Source organism: Peromyscus leucopus, chromosome X (genome assembly GCF_004664715.2).
Source record: "Peromyscus leucopus breed LL Stock chromosome X, UCI_PerLeu_2.1, whole genome shotgun sequence".
NCBI classification, from domain to species: domain Eukaryota; kingdom Metazoa; phylum Chordata; class Mammalia; order Rodentia; family Cricetidae; genus Peromyscus; species Peromyscus leucopus.
Window position 1 is genome coordinate 28,918,929 of NC_051083.1, and position 21,843 is coordinate 28,940,771.

Below are 21,843 nucleotides of genomic sequence, written 5' to 3' on the forward strand. Positions count from 1 at the left end.
GAGCAGAAAGCATTTCTTCTGTATCTTTTTTTCAGGGTTGCTACAAGATGGTATCACCCACACATAGGGTTGGTCTTCCCACATCAGTTAAGGCAGTCAAGAAAATCCATCACAGACATGCTCAAAGGTCCACCCAATGGAGACAGTTCTTCACTGTGGCTCTATTGCCAGGTGATTCCAGGTTGTGTCAAGTGGACAGTTGACACTCACCAGCACAGCTAACTACTTTTATGTCTCAGTTTTCTCATCTGTAAAGTGCAAGCTGAATATTACCTTCCCACGGAGAGATGACATACAGTACTCACTGGCACACAGTGAGGTTTCAATGTGTCAGTTCTTACTACATGCATGTGTTAATACCTTACTTTTACAATAGCTCACTTTTCCCGGGTTTTTCTTTCCAACTTTTTATGTGTAAATATGATTGCACCTTCAAATGAAATGCCCAAGACTGAAAAGGCCAGATACTAAGGATCAAGAAATGTAAAGTATTCAGGAGAGCAGGAAAGAAAGCCTCTTATGAAGATTAAGGCACTGTAGATAGGTACACATGCATGTGTTTGCACGAATGTTGTAGACAGAGGACAATGTTGGGTGCTGTTGTTCAAGTCCATGTTTGTTGAGACAGGCTCTCTCACTGTCATGCAACTCACAAAGTAGGTCAAAGCTAGTTGCCCGGGGAATCCCAAGGGTTCACCTGTCTGTTTCCTTCGTGCCAGGGTTACAAGCATTTGCCAATATACCTGGATTTTTAAAAACAGTTTCTGTAGATTGAACTTGGACACACAGGAGTTCTTGGACACACAGGAAAGCAATTTACCTATTACACTATCTTTCCAACCCTCTGAACTTGATGTGCTTAGGATATGATAGTTTAAAAAGTATTTTAGGTTCCAGAAACACACACACACACACACACACACTGTCAGTTAGCAGGAAGAACAAAACACATGATAATATGGCTCAAACTTCTGAATGTTTCCAAATCAATTGGATAGACCAGACAAATAGATAATTTATAATACTTTGACAACCAAGGTTTAAAATTCCAAGTTCCTTTTTAAAATGTTATAATAGTGTAAAGTGAGTTTAATGAGTGTTTTGGAATGGATTTACACTTTTAAAAAAACATTCCTGTTCTCTCATCATTTGTTTTCTATTTTGCTTTATAAAGTTTCATAAAATGTATCCAATAAGCTGATATAAAAGGAAATATTTCTTTGTGGCGAGAGGAGGGAAAAAAGCAGACACATACGAATTCTCATGTCTTGCCCCTTGTTGTCTAATTTATTTCTTACTAGCAGAAAATAGATTTGTGAAAGAATTGTATGGCCAAGAAAGACTCGCTTTTTTCCTACCAGCATTTTAGGAAGGCCTCATGCCAAACTCTTCTTCATTCAGAGCTTACTGGCTGGTTAGGTACAGAGCCAACTAGGGTGTCGCTTGTACTCAACTGATGAGAATTTGTCAAGTAAAGAGAAATGTATTTATGCAGAGGAAAACAATGATCAGATAGATGGTTTGAAACAGAATTTTCTTATCTCATAAAGTATTGGGGGAAATGCCCACAGAGGCAATAAACATATTACCCAGAAAAACATAAGGCAGGGAATCATCAGACAGTGGCATACTTGTTGACAAAAGGCAAGAAGAAAAGGCTAGTTGCAGTCTAGCTCCACATCTCTGGAGAAAAGAGTAGACAATGTGACAATCATTGCTTAATACCAAATCTACTCTGGGAACAGTACAGATATTAAGTGATATTTCTGCCCGTGTTTATGTCTTAATGCAAGTTCATTTAGTTTGTTTTTTTATTTTTGTACGCTGTTTTTTTTTCATTAAAAGTCAGAGTCTATATAGAAGAAAAGGGGTAAATTCAGAGGCGTTATAAGAATTAAAGTAACACACTGATTTAAAGAAAGATGATCCAAACAAAGCCACCTGGACCCCTAAATTCAGCCCTGTGTTGATTCCATGATCCAGGTTATTTCATTACCTTTGGTAATGTTTAAAACATTGATGAACTAAATATCAAAGAAAAGCAGTCAATCAAATGGCTATTGTTGCATATGCTGATATATTCAGTTAAATAAGTTTACCTTATATTTTCCAAATTCAAAACTCTTTAGAGGTAAGTTACCATCGCTTAATTGTCATTATTCAAAATATTAGTGGGAAGTTATCATGTACTTCTGGGTAATTTTTTTCTTTGTAGTCACATCATCATTTTCATTTTATTTACATCTCTAACCACAGATGTTGATGGAGCTGTAATATTGCTTCAATGTCTATTGCAATATTTTTATTGCATTCTGCAGGTCCTCCAGTAAACGTTACTTGCAATATTTTTATCAACAGTTTTGGATCAGTCACAGAAACCACCATGGTAAGTGCTACAGTGCCACTGGCAAGAGAGAAACGTGACTCAATTATGCTATGAACACAACCTGTCAAATTTTCTATTGTTCAACTTACAGGGCCTCCTGTAAATGTTACCTGCAACATATTTATCAACAGCTTTGGGTCAATAGCAGAAACTACAATGGTGAGTGGGACTGAGCATTGAAGCCATCGTGTGAAGGAATGGGATATGGGATCACAGTACTGATGCATATTTATGTGACATTTACTGAGTGCCAATTTCTAACACCACCATCATCTAAAAACAGATATTTATACAACTTCATTTCAGAGTCATTTGTCAAGGAGTTACAACTTAAAACTCAACGTTCTTTTACCCATTACCCCAGAGCAATTTTGTAAACATATGATTTTTGTTAGGTTTGGCAGAATGTATAGCAATAAATATGGCGTGTATTTAGGAGTATTAAAATATGCACATTTCCAAAGTTTCATGAGTATGAATTTCAAAGTTTGGCACATGCTTTTTTTTTTTTTTTTTTTTTTTTTTTTTTTTTTTGCTTATCACAAAAGCTGGGACGTCATCAAGCTATCACAAAAGGTAATTCATAAGAGAATGCATATACATTCCCATGTTCACATATGCACACATGATTTTGTTGACAATAGAAAGTAATAGTAAGATCACAACAATTGCAAAAATATGAACACCTTTGAAAAACATAAACATACTGAAAGTACTCATTGAAGACATGTGGTGCTAACATCTTTTACATATTAGAAATAGATTCAAGTACTATACTATGTGCTACTATGGCTTGTTGCCAGTGACCCATACCATTAGATCATTAACTAAACCCCACATAGCTCTCAATTACATATGGAGTAAGATATTTCCTTGGTGTCCACATGGTTTATTTAAAGTTCTTAGTTGCTTGCTTTTAATTTACATGGCTATTAAAGAATATGTCCATTTCATTGGATGAGACCAAAATGAAATAGTAGCTGAATCTGACCAAGTATTATAGTAGCTGAATCTTACAAAGCTCAAGAGGTGAAAAATGAGCACATGATGCCATTGAGAAGTGAAAAAATGTTGTGGACTTTCTCTTTTAGGCTTCTAATATCATGTTTAATGAATTACTGTACTTTGTGGTGTTTTTGATACTAGGAAGAAATAATTTACTTTTACTAGTCAGTTTTATTGGCAAAAATTCAAATATAATGTGTATCTAGTACCTATTTAAACATTACTCTGAAACAGCATTCTCCAGAAATAATATTTTAGCAGGACATGTAGTACATTAAGAATTGTACCTAAATAAGATAGTTTTGATAGGGCTATAAGTGACTCATAAGAAACACTAAGCATGAAAAGAATAACCCAAGTCTGGATTTGACACTCAGTTTCTGTCTCTTCTTCTATTGCTTTTACCTTTAAAAGAGGGACAACGTTTCCAGTTTCCAACAGCCCACTGTCACCAGCTTTACACGATGGCATTCAATGACCGTATTTGCACGACCTAATGCTGATTGCATTAATTAGACTCCTAAGTTGCCTTGATTAAATCTCCCCACTGCATTTTACTCTCAATCAAAAATGTAAATATGCACCTTTTCAGCGTTCGTTAATACAAGAAGCTAAACATTTAAGGGGATGAAAATGGAAGTTATGGATACCCAATTTTCCTCAAATCTTTAAGACTTCCAGAGCTGTTTAGTAATTTGGCTGCTTAGGTGCTTCCTGGCCACTTAGTAAGTGTCCTTTGTCATGTTTCCTATGAAAAAAGGAAACTGTTGCTCAAAGGTAATGTCAGCAGCCTGTCTATCTGCCGTGTAAGATAGATCAAATTGCATGTAAGAAGAGTGTTGCATAGTGTGCTTCTTTTATTTCACTCGATAGTTTTTGATGTCATGATAAGCTTTTTTTGGTTTTGAAAATAAATATATATTGTTTTCTCATGGCTTTGGTGGGAAACTGAAAGAAAGAACATTTTACAAAAAGTTTATCATGTTTATGTGCAAGAAGAAATTCTCATGACAGCTAGGGTAGGAATTAGCAAATGCTTCCTGTAAAGGGACAGACAGCAAATACCTAAGACCTTGGAGGCAGATGGTCTCTCTCACTCCTACTCCACTTTGCCCTTTGGTGGAGGGCAGATACTAATACTAATAGTGACCAAATGGATGTGAGTACACTCCAATCAAACCTTACTTGCAAAAACAGACTGGGTCAAAATAATATTTATATTGATAATATTTCAATGTTCATAATACTGTAAAAAATAAAGTTCTGGCTTCCAAGATGACTGAAGCTTTGCCTGGGTGTCTACCTGGTGCAACCTGTCTTAATTGGGTCAGGCTACAAAGTAGCACAAACTGGATGGTTTACAAACCGAAGAATTTTTTTCTCTGGTCTTGGAGGCTGGAAGCCCAAGAGTAAGGTGCCATCACACTCAGGTATTGATGACGGATCTAGTAAGGTTATAGATTGCTGATTTCTTGCATCTTCTCATTCTAGAAAGACTTCTTTCTCTGCCCTAATAATAGAATAACATCTTAAATGTATTGTCTCCCAATACTATCATATTGGGAGTGAGAACTTTAAAAGCAAGATTTGTGAGGTTATAAATATTTAGCCTAGAACATACTTGCATGTTGTCACAGATCAACCTTCCTATATCAAAATTCTAGGATTCTACAATCTGATACTTCCTCAAAAATTGACTCACAAAATTTGGTTTAACATTAAATGGAACATCAACTAATTATAGTTGAAATCAGAAAATTTAACTTCTATGCATATCAATAAAGTAATAGAGGCCAGCAATTAGTGTTGTTTTCTGGGGATAATAGTTTTGATTTCTCCGCAATTTCTGGAACTATGTTTTTTTCCAAGAATGCTTCTAAACTGAGTTTTTGATCATGTTTATTAGAGTCTCTTGCTTTACACCTCATTCTCTTACAGTGACTGGAGTAGAATTATTGAAAGATTTAGTTTTGGTTATTTGTTTCTGAAGAGGGGGTGATGATCATCTGTTTCAAGAACTCAAATTTCTTTTGATACTATACAACTAGTCCCCCCATGGTTACTGAAATCACACTAATTTATTGTTAATGCTGCCTGTTAACAAACTATTGACTTACTTACAGGTCCAATATAAATGTTCCCTTCTTTGATATAAGTGTTGGAGATATGTGCTCATGGGACAACATATTGTTGTTTCTTCAAGCAACAGTTTTATGGATCATCATGATGATATGTTATTAAATTCAATAATTTGTGTATTTTTTCATTAAGAGGCACATGAACTTGTTGGTACTTGACCCTTGTATTAGGATTATTCAGCAGATATAATTCTGTATGGTTTTAAAGATATATACTGAGACATATTATACTCTGTTTTTAAAATGTCAGTTTATCCTTTCCTTCTCTCTTTCCCCTTTTCTTTAGTTGCTGATAGCAATTGAATTCACAGGACAAGAGTATATTTATCACTCTTTCTTTATTAATGTTAAGGCAGAAATAGAAAACATTGGCAACATAACTAACAGCCAAGGGTATTTCATACCTGCCCTATGACATTCTCCCAAAGACTGGAGCATCAGGAAATGGAGATGAGAAGCTTTCTCCCCAGCTTCAAATGGCTCCTTGGAGAGATGGGAGTGGATTCTATGTGATTTGGGCCTTGGAGGTGCTGATATGCTACCCATGCCTCAGCAGTAGTTTCTAAATCTTGGTACCGTTACTAGGTGTGAGGGATAGCTAAATGTACATTGGAGTTACTTTTTCACTGATCTGAAAGTGCATTCCTGAGGAACTTTCTGAGAAGAAGGTAGACAGAAGCTGACATGGTTACTTGAATTATAACAACAGAAAGAGCCTAAAAGTTTCCTTTCATTCAGTAGTTGAATGAGCACATCATAAGAAGATGCTAACTGACAACAGATAGCATTTTATTATGTCAATTATTTCTGACATCTTAAAGAATAATCAATACATATCCATAAACGTTATATTCTGTTAAGCTGATACAGAAGATGAACTTGCTCCCTAAATTAATACTGAAATTAAAAAGCCTACATTCATCATAAAACAATTGCCTACCACTATAATTTAAAATGCAAGTTCTCCTAATACAGTTTTGAGATTATGGAAAGTGTTTTTGGGGTGTTGACAAGTTTAAAAACCAAAGTGTGACAAAAGCATTATGGTTATATAAATATGTCTTTAATATATTTATAATTAGATTGAAAAGTGCACACAAACCAAGCAGTAGGAGGTAATGATAAAGTTTGATATGAGTAGTTTTGAGATAAAGTGATCATCTTTATGTACAAATGCAGAGCTACGTATAATAGTGCAAAATAATTCAGCTTAAGGAAGCAATGTTTATGGAGTAGGCATAGCTTTAGAAGGTATCAGAAAAAGAAACTTGAAAAATTCTAAATTTGACATAAAAGACTATTATGGAATGTATGTACTTATATTACCAATGTTAAGATAATAAAGATTATGCAATTTAGACATGGATTTTGTTTTTAAAATGAAATATATGCACATATATAAAATAAGTGTTTCTATTACCTTATCCAATGCTCAGAGAGTCAATAATATAGAAACAAATTTTAGTACAAAGAAATATGTCGTTTATTTGAAGTAGAATCTGTCCTCAGAGAGTGCAGGCAATATAAAAGAGAATATAGTCAGATTTAACCATATTTCTCAGTATTTACTTTCCCTTTAATATTTGATTGAACCTGAAAGCAGCAGAAAAGTCAAAGAAAGACTACAGAACCACATAACTACTCTCTTATTATTTGAGTTATTACCAGATAATATATTTATTTTTAAAGAAACAGACATGAGCCGGGCAGTGGTGGCACACGCCTTTAATCCCAGCACTCGGGAGGCAGAGCCAGGTGTCTCTGTGAGTTCGAGGCCAGCCTGGGCTACCAAGTGAGTTCCAGGAAAGGCGCAAAGCTACGCAGAGAAACCCTGTCTCGAAAAACCAAAAAAAAAAGAAAAGTTAAGAAACAGACATGATGCATTGATAAATTAAACAGTCTAAATGTTTATCATACATTGAAAATTATAGTGTACTGAAAGAATTGCACAGGCATGGTTGCAAAGTATTTTCTTTGGCTATCTACTTTCTCTATATTGTGTTTGTGGGGTCCCTGTCTGTTCTGAAATACTTGTAAGGGCTATTATTTATTTTAAAATGGTATATCTCATCACAAACAAAATCATGGATAAATAGTAATGACTGTACACTCAAAGACATAGATACTTGTAAACCAAAACTCTGATATATAATTGCTGGATACAAATATATTTCTGTTCTACTTATCATTGTTTATAAGTAGTGAAAATAATCTATTTTAAATGATCTTTAGACATTTAATGGTTGGTTGAAGTGAGATATAATTGTCTCACTGCTATTTTAAAAATTCTAACATTACAAGGAAGTTTATTTCACAATTTTCTTGCTATAAAATTCAAAATAGAAAACCAGGAAACACTGGAGAACACCCATGAGAATTTGCTATGAAAATCTATGTCAAGACATTTTTCTTCAAGGTCATCACTTTAAAATGGCTTGTCACTAATTTAATATTCTCTAGGGTAGGTCAACAGGCAAGTTTAAATCATTCTCAGGGACACAGGAGGATCCCAAGGGAATTACATTGGTGATTTTGTTGTTGACCCATTTCTAGCTGGCTTCTCATGGCCTTTTGCACCCCAAAATACTTCCTGGTGAACAGGCTGCTATTCTCCGAATACTCTGATATTTAACCGTTTCACTTTTGTTATGTCCAGCTGCTCCCACTTCCTGGACATAGAGTATCTCTAGATTTGGCTTGAGGAGGAGAGCCTCTTCTTCCCTATTTCCAATTGAAACAAGCATAGAGATTCCCCCCATCCCCAAGAATTCTCTTTTAAAAGTTAATTAATTATTCTTATAATTTTTATTTAATTTTTTTTCTTTCCTTTTGCATACCAACCCCTGTTCCCCCTCCCTCCTCTTCTTCTGCTCCCCCCACCTACCCCCATCCCTTCATCATAGAGGGTAAGGCCTCCCTTGGGTAGTCAACACAGGCTGGCATACCAAGTTGGGGCCAGACCTAGCCTCTCTCCCCTGGATCAAGGCTGAGTAAGGCATTGTACGATAAGGAATGAATGGGCTCTAAAAAGCCAGTTTGTGTACCCAGGATAAGTCCTGGTCCTATTGTCAGAGGACCCACAAACAGATCAAACCACACAACTTTCACCCACAAGAATTCTCTTAAGAGTAGATTCTTGCTCTAGGAACATAGAAGGAAATGGACACCATAAGCTAGAAAGGCCTCATTTCTCTTACCCGGGAAATCTTGAAGGCATCTCATATACACCAACCCATATATGAGCACTGGGTTGTTAGGTTTTTAATTGTCCCTTCTTAATTTTCACAAATCAGATTTTCTTATTCACTATTTACACAAATCTCTAATGGTTCAGTAACACCCATTCCCCAAGAGATATGGAACTGCTAATAATCTCTTTCTGACCATAGTCTTCTGGTATCTTTGAACAACTCTGAGAATGTTGAGATCCTGCCATTCTCTTCATCACTCACGAGGACAGCCAGTTGGGGTAGATGTTGAGCTAAGCCCACAAACTACATCCACTCTGATTTGAGAATTTGCTATAAAAAATTCTAAATAAATGTCACCTGCTAAGCTTTTTCAAGTTAGAAATGTTTATATCATACAATAGAAAACCTCAGGTAATTTGTTTTAAGAATGCAGGCTTCCCAGAAGATCTGAGGTTCGATCACTGATTTACAATAGTTAGGAACTATTTGATTATTAGCCTTTTCCAGCCTACTCTAGGCACCTTTCCCAAGAACTATGACATACAAAATGTTCTATGAGATTGGTCACAACTAGTCTGCATTTTAAAAAATGCCATAGAAATTTTAATAGGTTAGTATATTCTTATCTCTAATTTTTTTCTTTTGACCATGAGGGCATTAATCAAAATATGATATCTCTTAGTAGTTTCCATGGTACCTGTCAGTAAACAATCACATCTGTTTGCTTAGGAATAAGGGTATTCTGAGACTTTAGGGACCTCAACTAGAAAGTTTCAAGGAAACCAAGACAACCTAATCACTAAGAAAAACAATGGTCCAAAGCACTTCTAGATGCCAAGGATGTGGAGATGAAGCCAATGGGGCTTAAAGGAAAGGTGAGGGGGAAAAAGAACAAATGGAGATGTCTACCACCTTTCACAGCCACAAGTGGCAAGAAGATCTGAAGCTCTGAAACCAGTCCTGAAGGACTAGGGACTACTGCTGATGCCTCAGTCAGAGTCTAGGTCATGAAATTAACCAACGCTTCAGTGAGCCGAAAAGTCTTTGAACACAAGCGCTCAGGAGAGTAGTCACAGACACAAGCTGATTCATTAGCACAGAAGGAAATGCCCAGATCACATGAGATTGGTGGGGTTGTACCTGAGGCTCCCTCTAGGGAGAAAATTTTTGTCAGATAGTATTCATATTCATATTGAAATAAAAAACCTTGAAAATTTTCTATTTGAATGAAGCATCAAGCTTTCTACTGCAGATGTAACACACTGAGAGAATTCAATAGAATACTCAAAAATTTTGAAAGTAAGTAGTTGTGAAGGAATCATTTTGTCAACATGAAGCACTTAATGTTAAGATTTTAAAAATATTGGTCAATCATAACATGGTTTTATAAGATTTTCCTTCCCAAATTGCAGAGTGGGTTTTCTACAGAGCATGTAAGGAAAAAGAGATTAGAAATCATGTCATATCTGATTTAGAAAATGAATCAGGTTTATTTAATAATCTGCCATGACAGTCTGATTTCTGTACTCATCATTGCCTTTTTCTACACAAAGATCATCTCGAATTAATATTATTTCAACCTAGAATTAACAAATGAAGCATAAAAAATAAAAAAAGCCAACCTGTGTATTTGGTGTTCTGATTTGGTTGAATCTTCTTTCTTATTCCCCTCCACTTCAAATCCTAGTAGAACTGAGTGCTTTATTTTGACCAATGTGTACAGAGACTTGTTTGATGAGACAAAAACACTATAAAATCAGAAAGAAGGTGAGAGGGAAATTAAATAGGTTTCTTTAGCCAGGCTGGACAATAAGTAGCTCTTGTATATGGCATTTCTATAGGACTATCGAGTGAATATTTTTCTGAGACAACAGTGGAATGATTCACGGCTGGCATACAGTGAGTACCCAGATGATTCCCTGGATTTGGATCCATCTATGTTGGATTCCATTTGGAAACCGGATTTGTTCTTTGCCAATGAGAAAGGTGCCAATTTCCATGATGTCACCACTGACAACAAGTTGCTACGGATTTCCAAAAATGGCAAAGTGCTCTACAGTATCAGGTAAGCCTTTGCTGGTTATATCTCTTCAGTTCTTTGGGCCTGGGGATGCCTGATTCTTCAGGACAGGATGTGTATGAATGTATGACTTTGTGGGCTCCTGTTTATTATTTGAAATTTAAAGTAGGTGGAACATTTCAGAAGTTTTCATGGTCATATAAGTGTGATTCTTCACAACAAAATGTGTCTAGTAGGTTTATGGACAGTTGATGGTATTGTATAAATATCTAAGCATATATATTTAAATAAAGAAATTACAGACTATTGAGTCTAATTACCTTGAACCATAATATGTGAACTCCAGTTTCAATAGTTCTTTCATTAATCATACACAAAATATTTAATGGATCAACTTGGTCATCAACAGTTGAATCTGGGCTGAACATGTAGAGACTTTATCCTAACCTCATTTGTGCTTCTCAATAAACCTAAGACCTTGAGGCCTTGATCTCTTAATGTTTATTGGGCATTAATTTGGTATAGAATTTTTCTGAGATTCCTTCTGTTCTGAAACAGGATCCCTGACCAGGTTGGCCTACAACTCAATATGTAGTAGAAAATGACCCTGAACTTCTGAGCCTCCCACTTCTAATCCCTGGGTGCTGAGGGTATAGGCATGAGCTACAAATCACGGTGTGTGGGGGACTGGAGAATGAAGCCAAGGCCTCAACCATGCTAAACAAATACTCTACCAACTGAACTACATATCTAGGCCCTCATTTCCAAATATTTCATTCAAATATGTTCTCCAGGATCTTTATCTTTCCAGACTCAGAAAATTTTCCTATTGTTCTTTTTTTTAATATCTTTTTTGTAGGTACTGTGTGTGTGTGTGTATGTGTGTGTGTGTTTCTTAATACTAAGAGATTTTCTATTCATTTTACATACCAACCACAGATTTCCCTCACCTCCCTCCTCCCACCCCCAGCCTTCCACCCCAACCTCACCCATTCCCACCTCCTCCAAGGCAAGGTCTCCGATGGGGAGTCAGGAGATACTGGCACACTCAGGTGAGGCAGGTCCAAGCCCCTCTGCCCTGCACCAAGGCTGCGCAACGTGTCCCAACATAGGCACTAGGCTCCAAAAAGCAGGCTCATGTATCAGGGTCAGGTCCTGATCCCACTGCCTGGGGGCCCCCTAAACAGTTCAAGCTAAACAACTTTCTCACCTATCCAGGGGGCCTAGTCCAGTACCACGGGGAATCCTCAGCTATTGGTCCACAGTTCAAGCATTTCCACTAGTTTGGCTGGCCATCTCTGTACATTTTCCCATCATGATCTCAATGTCCCTTGCTCATAGACTTCCTCATCTATCTCATCAATTGGACTCCTGGAGCTCGGCCTGGCACCCGACTGTGGATCTCTGCATCTGCTTCCATCAGTCATTAGATGAGGGCTCTAGGATGACAGTTAGGGTATTCAGCCATCTGATCACCGGAGTAGGCCAGTTCAGGCACCCTCTCAACTATTGCCAGTAATCTAAGGTGGGGTCATCCTTGTGGATTCCTGGGAACTTCCCTAGCACCCTGTTTCTACCAATGCCATGATGTCTTCAGTTATGTTATCTCCTTCTTTGCTTTCCGATTCTGTCCCTGTTCCAGCTCAAACCTCCCATTCCCCCTATATTCTCATCTGCCATCCCTTGCACTCTATTACCCTTCCCCCATGCCCAGCTTGCTCATGAAGATCTCATCTATTTTTCTTCACTGGGCAATCCATGCATCCTTTCTAGAGTCCTCCCTGCTAGCTAGCCTCCCTGGAGTTATGGGTTGCAGTCTGGTTATCCTTTGCTTTACATCTAGTATCTACTTATGAGTGAGTACATATCATGTTTGTTCTCCTGAGTCTGTATTACCTCACTCAGGATTATATTTTCTAGTTCCATTCATTTGCCTATAAATTTCATGATGTCATTGTATTTCTCTGCTGAGTAGTACTCCATTGTGAATATGTACCAAATTTTTTTAGTCCATTCTTCAGTTGAGGGGCATCTAGGTTGTTTCCAGGCTCTGGCTATTATGAATAATGCTGCTGTGAACATAGCTGAGCACGTGTCCTTGTGGTGCGGTTGAACATTCCTTGGGTATATGCCCAAGAGTGGTATATCTGGGTCTTGAGGAAGATCCCAAATTTTCTGAAAAACCAACATACTGATTTCCAAAGTGACTGTACAAGTTTGCACTCACACCAACAGAGGAGTGTTCCACTTGCTCCACAACCTCTACAATATAAGCTGTCCTCAGTGTTTTTTATCTTAGTCATTCTGATAGGTGTAAGATGGTATCTCATAGTTGTTTTGATTTGCATTTCACTGATGACTAAGGATGTTGGGCAATTCCTTAAATGTCTCTTGGCCACCTGAGGTTCTTCCATTGAGAATTCTCTGTTTAGCTCTATAGCCCATTTTCTAATTGGATTGTTAGGTATTTTGATGTCTAGTGTCTTGAGTTCTTTATATATTTTGCAGATCATCCCTCTGTCAGATGTGGGGTTGGTGAAGTTCTTTTCCTATTCTGAAGGCTGTTGTTTTGTCTTATTGACTATTTCATTTGCCCTACAAAAGCTTCTCGGTTTCAAGAGGTCCCATTTATTAATTGTTGCTCTTAGTGTCTGTGCTACTGGTGTTATATTTAGGAAGTGGTCTCCTGTGCCAATGCATTCAAGACTACTTCATACTTTTTCTTCTATCAAGTTCAGTGTAACTGGATTTATGTTGAGGTCTTTGATCTACTTGGACTTGAGATATGGATCTATTTGCAATCTTCTACATGTTGACATCCAGTTATGCCAGCATCATTGTTGAAGATGTTTTCTTTTTTCCATTGTAAACTTTTGGCTTCTTTGTGAAAAATCAGGTGATCATAAGTGTGTGGATTAATTTCAGAGTCTTCAATTCGATTCCATTGGTCCACATGTCAGTTTTTATGCCAATACCAAGCTGTTTTTATTACTGTAGCTCTACAGTAGAGCTTGAAGTCAGGGATGGTGATGCCTCCAGAGGTTGCTTTATTGTACAGGATTCTTTTTGCCATCCTAGGTCTTTTGTTTTTCCATATGAAGTTGAGTATTGTTCTTTCCAAGTCTGTGAAGAATTGTATTGGAATTTTGATAGGAATTGCATTGCATCTGCAGAATTCTTTTGATAAGATTGCCATTTTTACTATGTTAATCCTACCTATCCATGAGCATGGGAGATCTTTCCATTTTCTGATATCTTCTTCAATTTCTTTCTTTGGAGATTTAAAGTTCTTGTCATACCAGTCCTTCAGTTAGTGTTACCTCAAGGTATTTTATATTATTTGTGGCTATTGTAAAGGGTGATGTTTCCCTGATTTCTTTCTCAGCCCTTTTATCATTTGTATAAAGTAGGGCTGCTGATTTTTTTAGTTAATCTTGTATCCTGCCACCTTACTGAAGGAGTTTATCAGCTGTAGGAGTTCCCTGGTAGAATTTTGGGGGTCACTTATGTATAGTGTCATATCATCTGCAAATAGTGAAAAGTTTGACTTCTTCCTTTCCAATTTCTATCCCCTTGATCTCCTTTTGTTGTCTTATTGCTGTAGCTAGAACTTCAAGTACTATATTGAATAAATATAAGGAAAGTGACAGCCTTGTCTTGTTCCTGATTTTAGTGGAATCACTTTGAGTTTCTCTCCATTTAATTTGATGTTGGTTGTTGGTTTGCTGTAAATTGCCTTTATTATGTTTAGGTATGATTCTTGTATAAATGTTCTCTCCAAGACCTTTATCATGAAGGGGTGTTGAATTTTGTCAAAGGCTTTTATTCAGCATCTAATGAGATGAGCGTGTGTTTTTTTTTTCTTTCAGTTCAGTTTGTTTATATGGTGTATTACATTGACAGATTTTCATATGTTGAACCATCTTGCATCCCTGGGATGAAACCGACTTGGTCATGATGGATAATTTTTTGATGTGTTCTTGGATTCGGTTTACCAATATTTTATTGAGTATTTTGCATCAATGTTCATGAGGGTGATTGTTCTGTAATTCTCTTTATTTGCTGCATCTTTTTGTGGTTTGGGTATCAGGATAACTATAGCCTCATAAAAAGAGTTTGGTAATGTTCGTTCTGTTTCTATTGGGTGGAACAATTTGAAGAGTATTGGAATTAGCTCTTCTTTGAAAATCTGGTAGAATTCTGTTCTGAAACCATCTGGTCCTAGGTCTTTTTTGGTTGGAAGATTTGTAATGACTGCTTCTATTTCATTAGGGGTTATTGGCCTATTTAAATAGTTTGTCTGGTCTTGATTTAACTTTGGTATGTGGTACCTATCCAGAAAATTGTCCATTTCTTTCAGACTTTCCAATTTTGTGGAGTACAGTTTTTTTTTTTAATTATGACCTGATGATTCTCATGATTTCCTCATTGTCTGTTCTTATGTCTCCCTTTTCATTTCTGATTTTGTTAATTTGGATTCTCTCTCTCTCTCTCTCTCTCTCTCTCTCTCTCTCTCTGTGTGTGTGTCTTTTTATTAATTTGGATAAGGGCTTGTCTCTCTTGTTGATTTTTTCAAAGAACCAACTCTTTGTTTCATTGATTCTTTGCATTGTCCTCTTCGTTTCTATTTCATTGATTTCAGCCCTCAATTTGATTATTTTCTGTCATCTATTCCTCCTGGGTGTGATTCTTTTAGTTCTAGAGTTTTCAGGTGTGCTGTTAAGTCACTGGTGTGAGAGTTCTCCATCTTCTTTATGTGGGCATTTAGTGCTATGAATTTTCCTTTTAGCACTGCTTTCATAGTGTCCCATAAGTTTGGGTATGTGGTATCTTCATTTTCATTGAATTCTAGGAAATCTTTCTTTCTTTATTTCTTCCTTGACCCATTGGTGATTCATTTGGGCATTACACAGTTTCCATGAGATTGTAGGTTTTCTATAGTTTTTGTTGGTGTTGAAATCTAACTGTAAGCCATGGTGGTCCGATAAAATATGGGAGGTTATTCCAAATTTTGTATCTATTGAGATTTGCTTTGTAACTGAGCATGTGGTCAATTTTATAGAAAGTCCAGTGGGGTGCTGAGAAGAAGGTATATTCTTTTGTGTTAGGGTGGAATATTCTATAAATAACTATTAAGTCCATTTGAATCATAACATCTGTTAGGTCCCTAATTTCTCTGTTTAGTTTCAGTCTGGCAGATCTAGCTAGTGGTGAGAGTGGGGTGTTGAAATCTCCCACTAGCAGTGTGTGGGGTTTGATGTGCGATTTAAGCTTTAGTAATGTTTCCTTTACAAATGTGGGTGCCCTTGTATTTGGGGCATGAATGTTCAGAATTGAGACTTCATCTTGATGGATTTTCCTGTGATAAATATGCAGTGTGCTTCCTGATATCTTTAAATTGATTTTAGTTTGAAGTCTATTTTATTATATATCAAGATTGCTACACCAGCGTGTTTTTTTGTTTGTTTGTTTTTTGTTTGTTTGTTTTTTGAGACAGGGTTTCTCTGTGTAGCTTTGTGTCTTTCCTGGAACTCCCTTTGGAGAGCAGGCTGGCCTCGAACTCACAGAGATCTGCCTGGCTCTGCCTCCTGAGTGTTGGGATTAAAGGTGTGTGCCACCACCACACAGCTACCAGCTTGCTTCTTAAGTCCATTTGATTGGAAAGTCTTTTTCCAGCCTTTTACTCTGAGGTAGTGTCTGTCTTTGAAGTTGAGGTGTGTTTCTTGTATGCAGCAGAAGGATGGATCCTGTTTTCATATCCATTCTGTTAGCCTGTCTTTTTAGAGGCAAATTGAGACCTTTGATATTAAGGGATATTAATGACCAATGATTATTAATTCCTGTTATGTTTTTTGGTGGTAGTTGTAAGGAAAGGGGGCTGGCTAAAGAAACCTACCCAGACCCTGGATCCAGAAGTAGGGAAAGATGGCTCAGATCAGGGCAGAAAGAAACACATTTTGGCTCAAATCAGAGCCATCTCTGCCCCTGGCCAACTGATTTGTGAAACCAACCAACCACAGAGCAGCACAGTAGAACCCTGGGAACCAAGTCAACTCCTGGTAGACTCTACTCCCAAGACTTCATGTGTAAACTACCCTACCTGGTGAGTTAGGAAAATGGCTGTTCTCTCCACCCTGGTAGAGGGAGCTACTCTCCTGGACTCCTCCTTCCCATATCAATCTCTTTCTCAAAAGAGTTTTGGGTGTCAAGATCTTCATTCACTGGCATAGAGAAGATCCTTCCTGAGATGTCCCTCAGTGGAAAAATAAGAGAGAGCTGAAAGAGCAGAGAAAGGAGGAGCTGAACAAAAGATCCTTGCTGAGACGTCCCTTGGTGGACAAAACAAGAGAGCTGAAAAGGTAACTTTACTCCAGAGCTGGAGGAGATTGCTACATTTCTGCAGCGCTTTCCCCTTTTGCAGAGTGAAGCAAAAGAAGCAACATCTTAAGCAAGAGAAGCAGAGTTCTGCTAGGAAGCCCCATAAGAGGGTGCTGTACAAAGCTCAGCTGTAGTGGCTCTCCCAGAGAGGAGCAGGATTGCTATATCCCGCAGAGAGACCATCCCCCATCAGTTCCAGGCCTGACTTTCCCAAGAAGTCATAAAAATTTCCCTTCCAGGTTTGGGCTGTTTCTTTGCAGTTCCAGCCGTCCAGCTGTGCTAAATAGCTCCAGGTGTCCGGGACACCTTCAGGGTAGAGCTGTTGTTCTGAGTAGTTCGAGGTGTCCAGGATATCTTGCCCTCCAGTGCTGAACTGTCTCTTTGCAGCTTCAGCCATCAGGGCTGTCCTAAGCACCTAAGGGGGTTGCCTGACTCCTCATGTAGTCAGGACACTTTTCCCCAGAGTTGTTGCAACAAATTCACTTACATTTTTGGTGCCCAAACTGGGGACCAAACCCACAGAGTTTCAACCAATTTAATTATAGTAGTGTTGTGTGTTTCTCTTCTTTGGTACTTTTTGGTGTGGGATTATCTATTGCCTGTGTTTTCATGGGTGTATCTAACTTCCTTAAGTTGGATTTTTCCTTCTAGTGCTTTTTGTAGGGTTAGATTTGTGGATAGGTATTGTTTAAATCTGTTTTTTGTTTGTTTGTTTTTGTTTTTGTTTTTCGAGACAGGGTTTCTCTGCGTAGCTTTGAGCCTTTCCTGGAGCTCACTTGGTAGCCCAGGCTGGCCTCGAACTCACAGAGATTCGCCTGGCTCTGCCTCCCGAGTGCTGGGATTAAAGGCGTGCGCCACCACCGCCCGGCTTAAATCTGGTTTTATCATGGAATATTTTGTTTATTCCATCTATGGTGATTGAGAGTTTTGCTGGACATAATAGTCTGGTTTGGCATCCATGGTCTCTTGGTGTCTGCATAACGTCTGTCCAGGACCTTCTGGCTTTCAGAGTCTCCATTGATAAGTCAGGTGTTATTCTGATGGGTCTGCCTTTATATGTTACTTGGCCTTTTTCATTTGCAGCTCTTAATATTTTTTCTTTATTCTGTATGTTTAGTGGATTGATTATTATGTGCTAACGGGTCTTTTTGTGGATCCAGTCTATTTGGTGTTCTGTAAGCTTCTTGTATCTTCATAGGTATTTTCTTCTTATGTTGAGAAAGCCTTTCAGTTGGTATTCTTCTTCTTCTATTCCTGTTATTCTTAGGTTTGGTCTTTTCATGGTGTCCCAAATTTCCTGGACATTTTGTGTTATAACATTTTTGGCTTTAGTGTTTTCTTTGATGAATCTATTTCCTCTATTGTATCTTCAATGCCAGAGATTCTCTCTTCCATACCTTGCATTCTGTTGGTTATGCTTGCATCTATAGTTTCTGTTTGTTTACTCAGATTTTTCATTTCCAGCCTTCCCTCTGTGTCTTCTTTATTGCCTCTATTTTCAAATCTTGGACTATTTCCTTCACCTGTTTAATTGCTTTTTATTGGCTTTCTTTAAGGGATTTATTGATTTCTTCCATTTTTTGTTTGTCTTTTCCTCAATTTCTTTAAGGGAATTTTTCATTTCCTCTTTAAAGGCCTCTATCATCTTCTTAAAGTCATTTTTTAAGGTCAATTTCTCCTATTTCTTCTGCGTTGGTATGTTCAGGTCTTGCTGATGTAGAAACACTAGGTTCTAATAGAGCCATATTCGTCTGTATGTTGTTGACTTTAATTTTTCACTAGCATCTACCTATCTCTTCTACTCGACACAAGTGGTGTCTGTACCTGAGGGAGGCTCTCTTGGTTCAACTGAAACTCTTGGTCTAATTAGGGATCTTAGTCCAATCTGTGCTGATGGACTCTGTGACTCAGGGAGCAGCTCTTATTCCAATGGGTGTTGGCAGTCTCAGGTAGCAGTTGCAGTCTCCAAGGAAGGGTGGGTTTTGGGGGAGGTGGTGCTTGAGGGTGACAGGATCTGATAGGGGATGGTGGTAGTCCAACCTATCTGTAGGAGACTCGCCTACTGGCCTGAAACTGGAACTGCAGTGGGTGGTGGTGTAGGAGGCACAGGGTTGTGCCCCTGGACCCAAAACCTTGAGGCTGGGTGTTTGGCTATGAGGACAAAGACTCACCTCTTAGTCTAGTCAGCACTGGCCTTAAAATATCTTAAAATGTTTTATTTGTTTCGTGATTTTAAATTAAAAACAGACAGCAAAATCCCAAAGAAACATCTTAGCTTCCCAGTGTTAAGAACTGATCATCTCCAAGGAATAAACATTATCAGATATATAACCTTCACTGCAGAGCAGGGACTCTTGGGTGCATGTTACTGAGTAACAGGATATATTACAGCTATTTAGCAAAGTTGGACAGTCTCAATTGAAAGAAAAGCTTGAGTTGTAAAGACACTCTGGGAAGAGTAAAGTTCTTACTTTTTCTGCCTTGTATTTTAGTTACTACAATACATGAGTGATGCAAAAGAACATGGATTTTTTTTGAATCATAGGATTTTTTTTAATTATAGATCTTTAGAGTCAAACTCAATCTTTGACACTTACCAAGTTCCAGGATCTGTAAAATCCAATTACTTTCATTGTAAGACATGGATCAATATATCCATCTGTGGATATCTTCTCATGAAAATTAAATATGTAGACACCAGAAAACATTTCATTAAAAGGGCCAGACTGTAGTCGTTTCAATTGTGTAGGCTAAATGACAACTTTGTGTGTCATTTATTTCAAAATCAACTATAGAAGAAATGCAAACAATAATTCAATTATGCAGGAAAATGCTGATACACAAGACCTCGTTCTTTAGCTATGGTTGGCCAGACCTTGAGAGACAATATAAAACTACTTGCCATGGAGTCATATTTGATAATTAAAGCCTGAATCCTAAAAAGAATGTTCTTTTTGAATAATAAGCTTTTTTTCAGTAATATTTTGCCTCTTCTGAAGGATTAGGACCGTGTACTGTACAAGAGAGACTTAGTACACCAAATAACTATTGACATTTCAAACATCCCTTATAAAGTACCCCTTTACTCTCTTATTTTATTTACCATCCCCCAAGAATGAGCAATTAATATTCTTGTAAATACTTTTCACAAGTTTGCAGACTCACCACCATTTAAGAACCTATTATATAATTTGGCTCTTTACTGCATATTCCATTCTTATACCTAGTAATTCCAGAGCTTGTGGTTTACTGTCTAGTATCTTATGAAATGTAGTAGGCTGCTTATTTGGGAAATGTGGCAGTACTGCTGCTTTCAGAAAGAATCATAAATTCCCTGGATGCCCATTGCATTGTTAAGGAAACAATATTCTGCATGATAATCCATTTGTCTGGTGTAAGATGCAGTGTTGGGCATGACCTAAGTTGATGTGACCTGATAGAATGGGACATATGTAGAGCATGATGCTGGAAAGGAGAGTTATAAAAAGTAACACAGTGTATCAGCTGCTTCAGCTAATCCTCAGGGCCTTGGGTGGTGTTTGTGCTAGTAAATACCTAGCATTGTGCACTGCTGAAATAAAATCAGTCTGTTGTTATTTCTTTTCATACAGTGAAGATTTCTCTGTTCTATATCAGTGAAGGATATATGTTACAGCAACATAGGTCCAGAGGCAATTGTTGTATCTCTGGTTCTGAAATGTGACACATTACTCATTGCTTAGATTCTGAGGAGTTTGTCCATTGGCAGGTTGTGGATAGTCTCTGAAATCTGAGGAGGAAAATCTTTGGTGAAGGAGAATACAGATGCCACATTCAAGAAACACAAGCTATTGGCAAATTTGAACTGCAGAAAGTCTAATTATTTTCCTAAAAGCGTTTTCAATGAGCCAGACAATATATTGGGCCTAAAAGATCCAGAGCTCAGTAAAATGTGGTCCTTGCCTTAAAACAGCTCCATTTTAATGAGACATGTGGACACATAATCAATTAAAAATAATAATAAATAAAAGCAAGGAAAAGAAAATTAGTCATAACTTTTCAAATTGTGTTCTCAAAATACTCCTGGAATTTGGGTGTCAGTGTCTGCCTTTTTCAGGCATTAGACTCAATTATTTATTGGCCAAGGAGTTATTAGTATTAATATATTCCCAGCAGAAGACTTGATTTAAGTTGGAAGTGAAACAGGCTATAGTTGTTGATTTCTCAAAGGTGCCGAAAAATAAAACACAAAGAGAAATGTCTAATCCATTGTTTTCATTACAAACAAGACCACAATTCCCAACACTTTGTATATATGCTTTCCAAATGGCAAAAGCTTAAACGAAGTAGTAGTGGATTCGAAGTCCATAACCCCTGATTCCAATGTTTAAGGCACACGAGGGAAAGTCAAATAAGTATTTTCAATGGGAATCAAATGTCTTAGCAAATTTCTAACCATTGATGCAAGACACAGCGCTTGTTGATGAAAACATGTCAAAACAATTTTTGTCCAATTCTGTTCAGATTATTTGTTTAATATTGACTTCTGGTCTAGTTTCATTTCTTTGGCTGTGGTAAATACCTTGACAAAAATCAGCTTAGGGGATCAAAGGGTTTATTTAAACTTCTAATTCCAGGTTACAGTTCATCATTGGAGGGAAGTTAAGGCAGGAGATTCAGACAGCTAGTAACATCACTTCCACAGTCAAGAGCACAGAGAAAGGAATGCACACGTTTACTTGTTTG

The 21,843-nt window shown here is 37.5% G+C and overlaps 1 protein-coding gene across 3 annotated transcripts in view; it reads left to right on the top strand.

Annotated features, from left to right (window-relative positions):
• Glra2 (glycine receptor alpha 2) overlaps window positions 1–21,843 on the top strand; it is a 203,813-nt gene that overhangs the window by 37,938 nt on the left and 144,032 nt on the right. For 2 of the 3 annotated variants that reach the window (XM_028883530.2, XM_028883529.1), the window contains 2 exons: window positions 2,319–2,386; window positions 10,562–10,785. In XM_028883530.2, the coding sequence (XP_028739363.1) occupies window positions 2,319–2,386; window positions 10,562–10,785 (292 nt within the window). Of the gene's footprint in view, window positions 1–2,318; window positions 2,387–2,477; window positions 2,546–10,561; window positions 10,786–21,843 lie in introns of all 3 variants that reach the window. The other variant, XM_028883531.2, reaches the window with a different exon arrangement.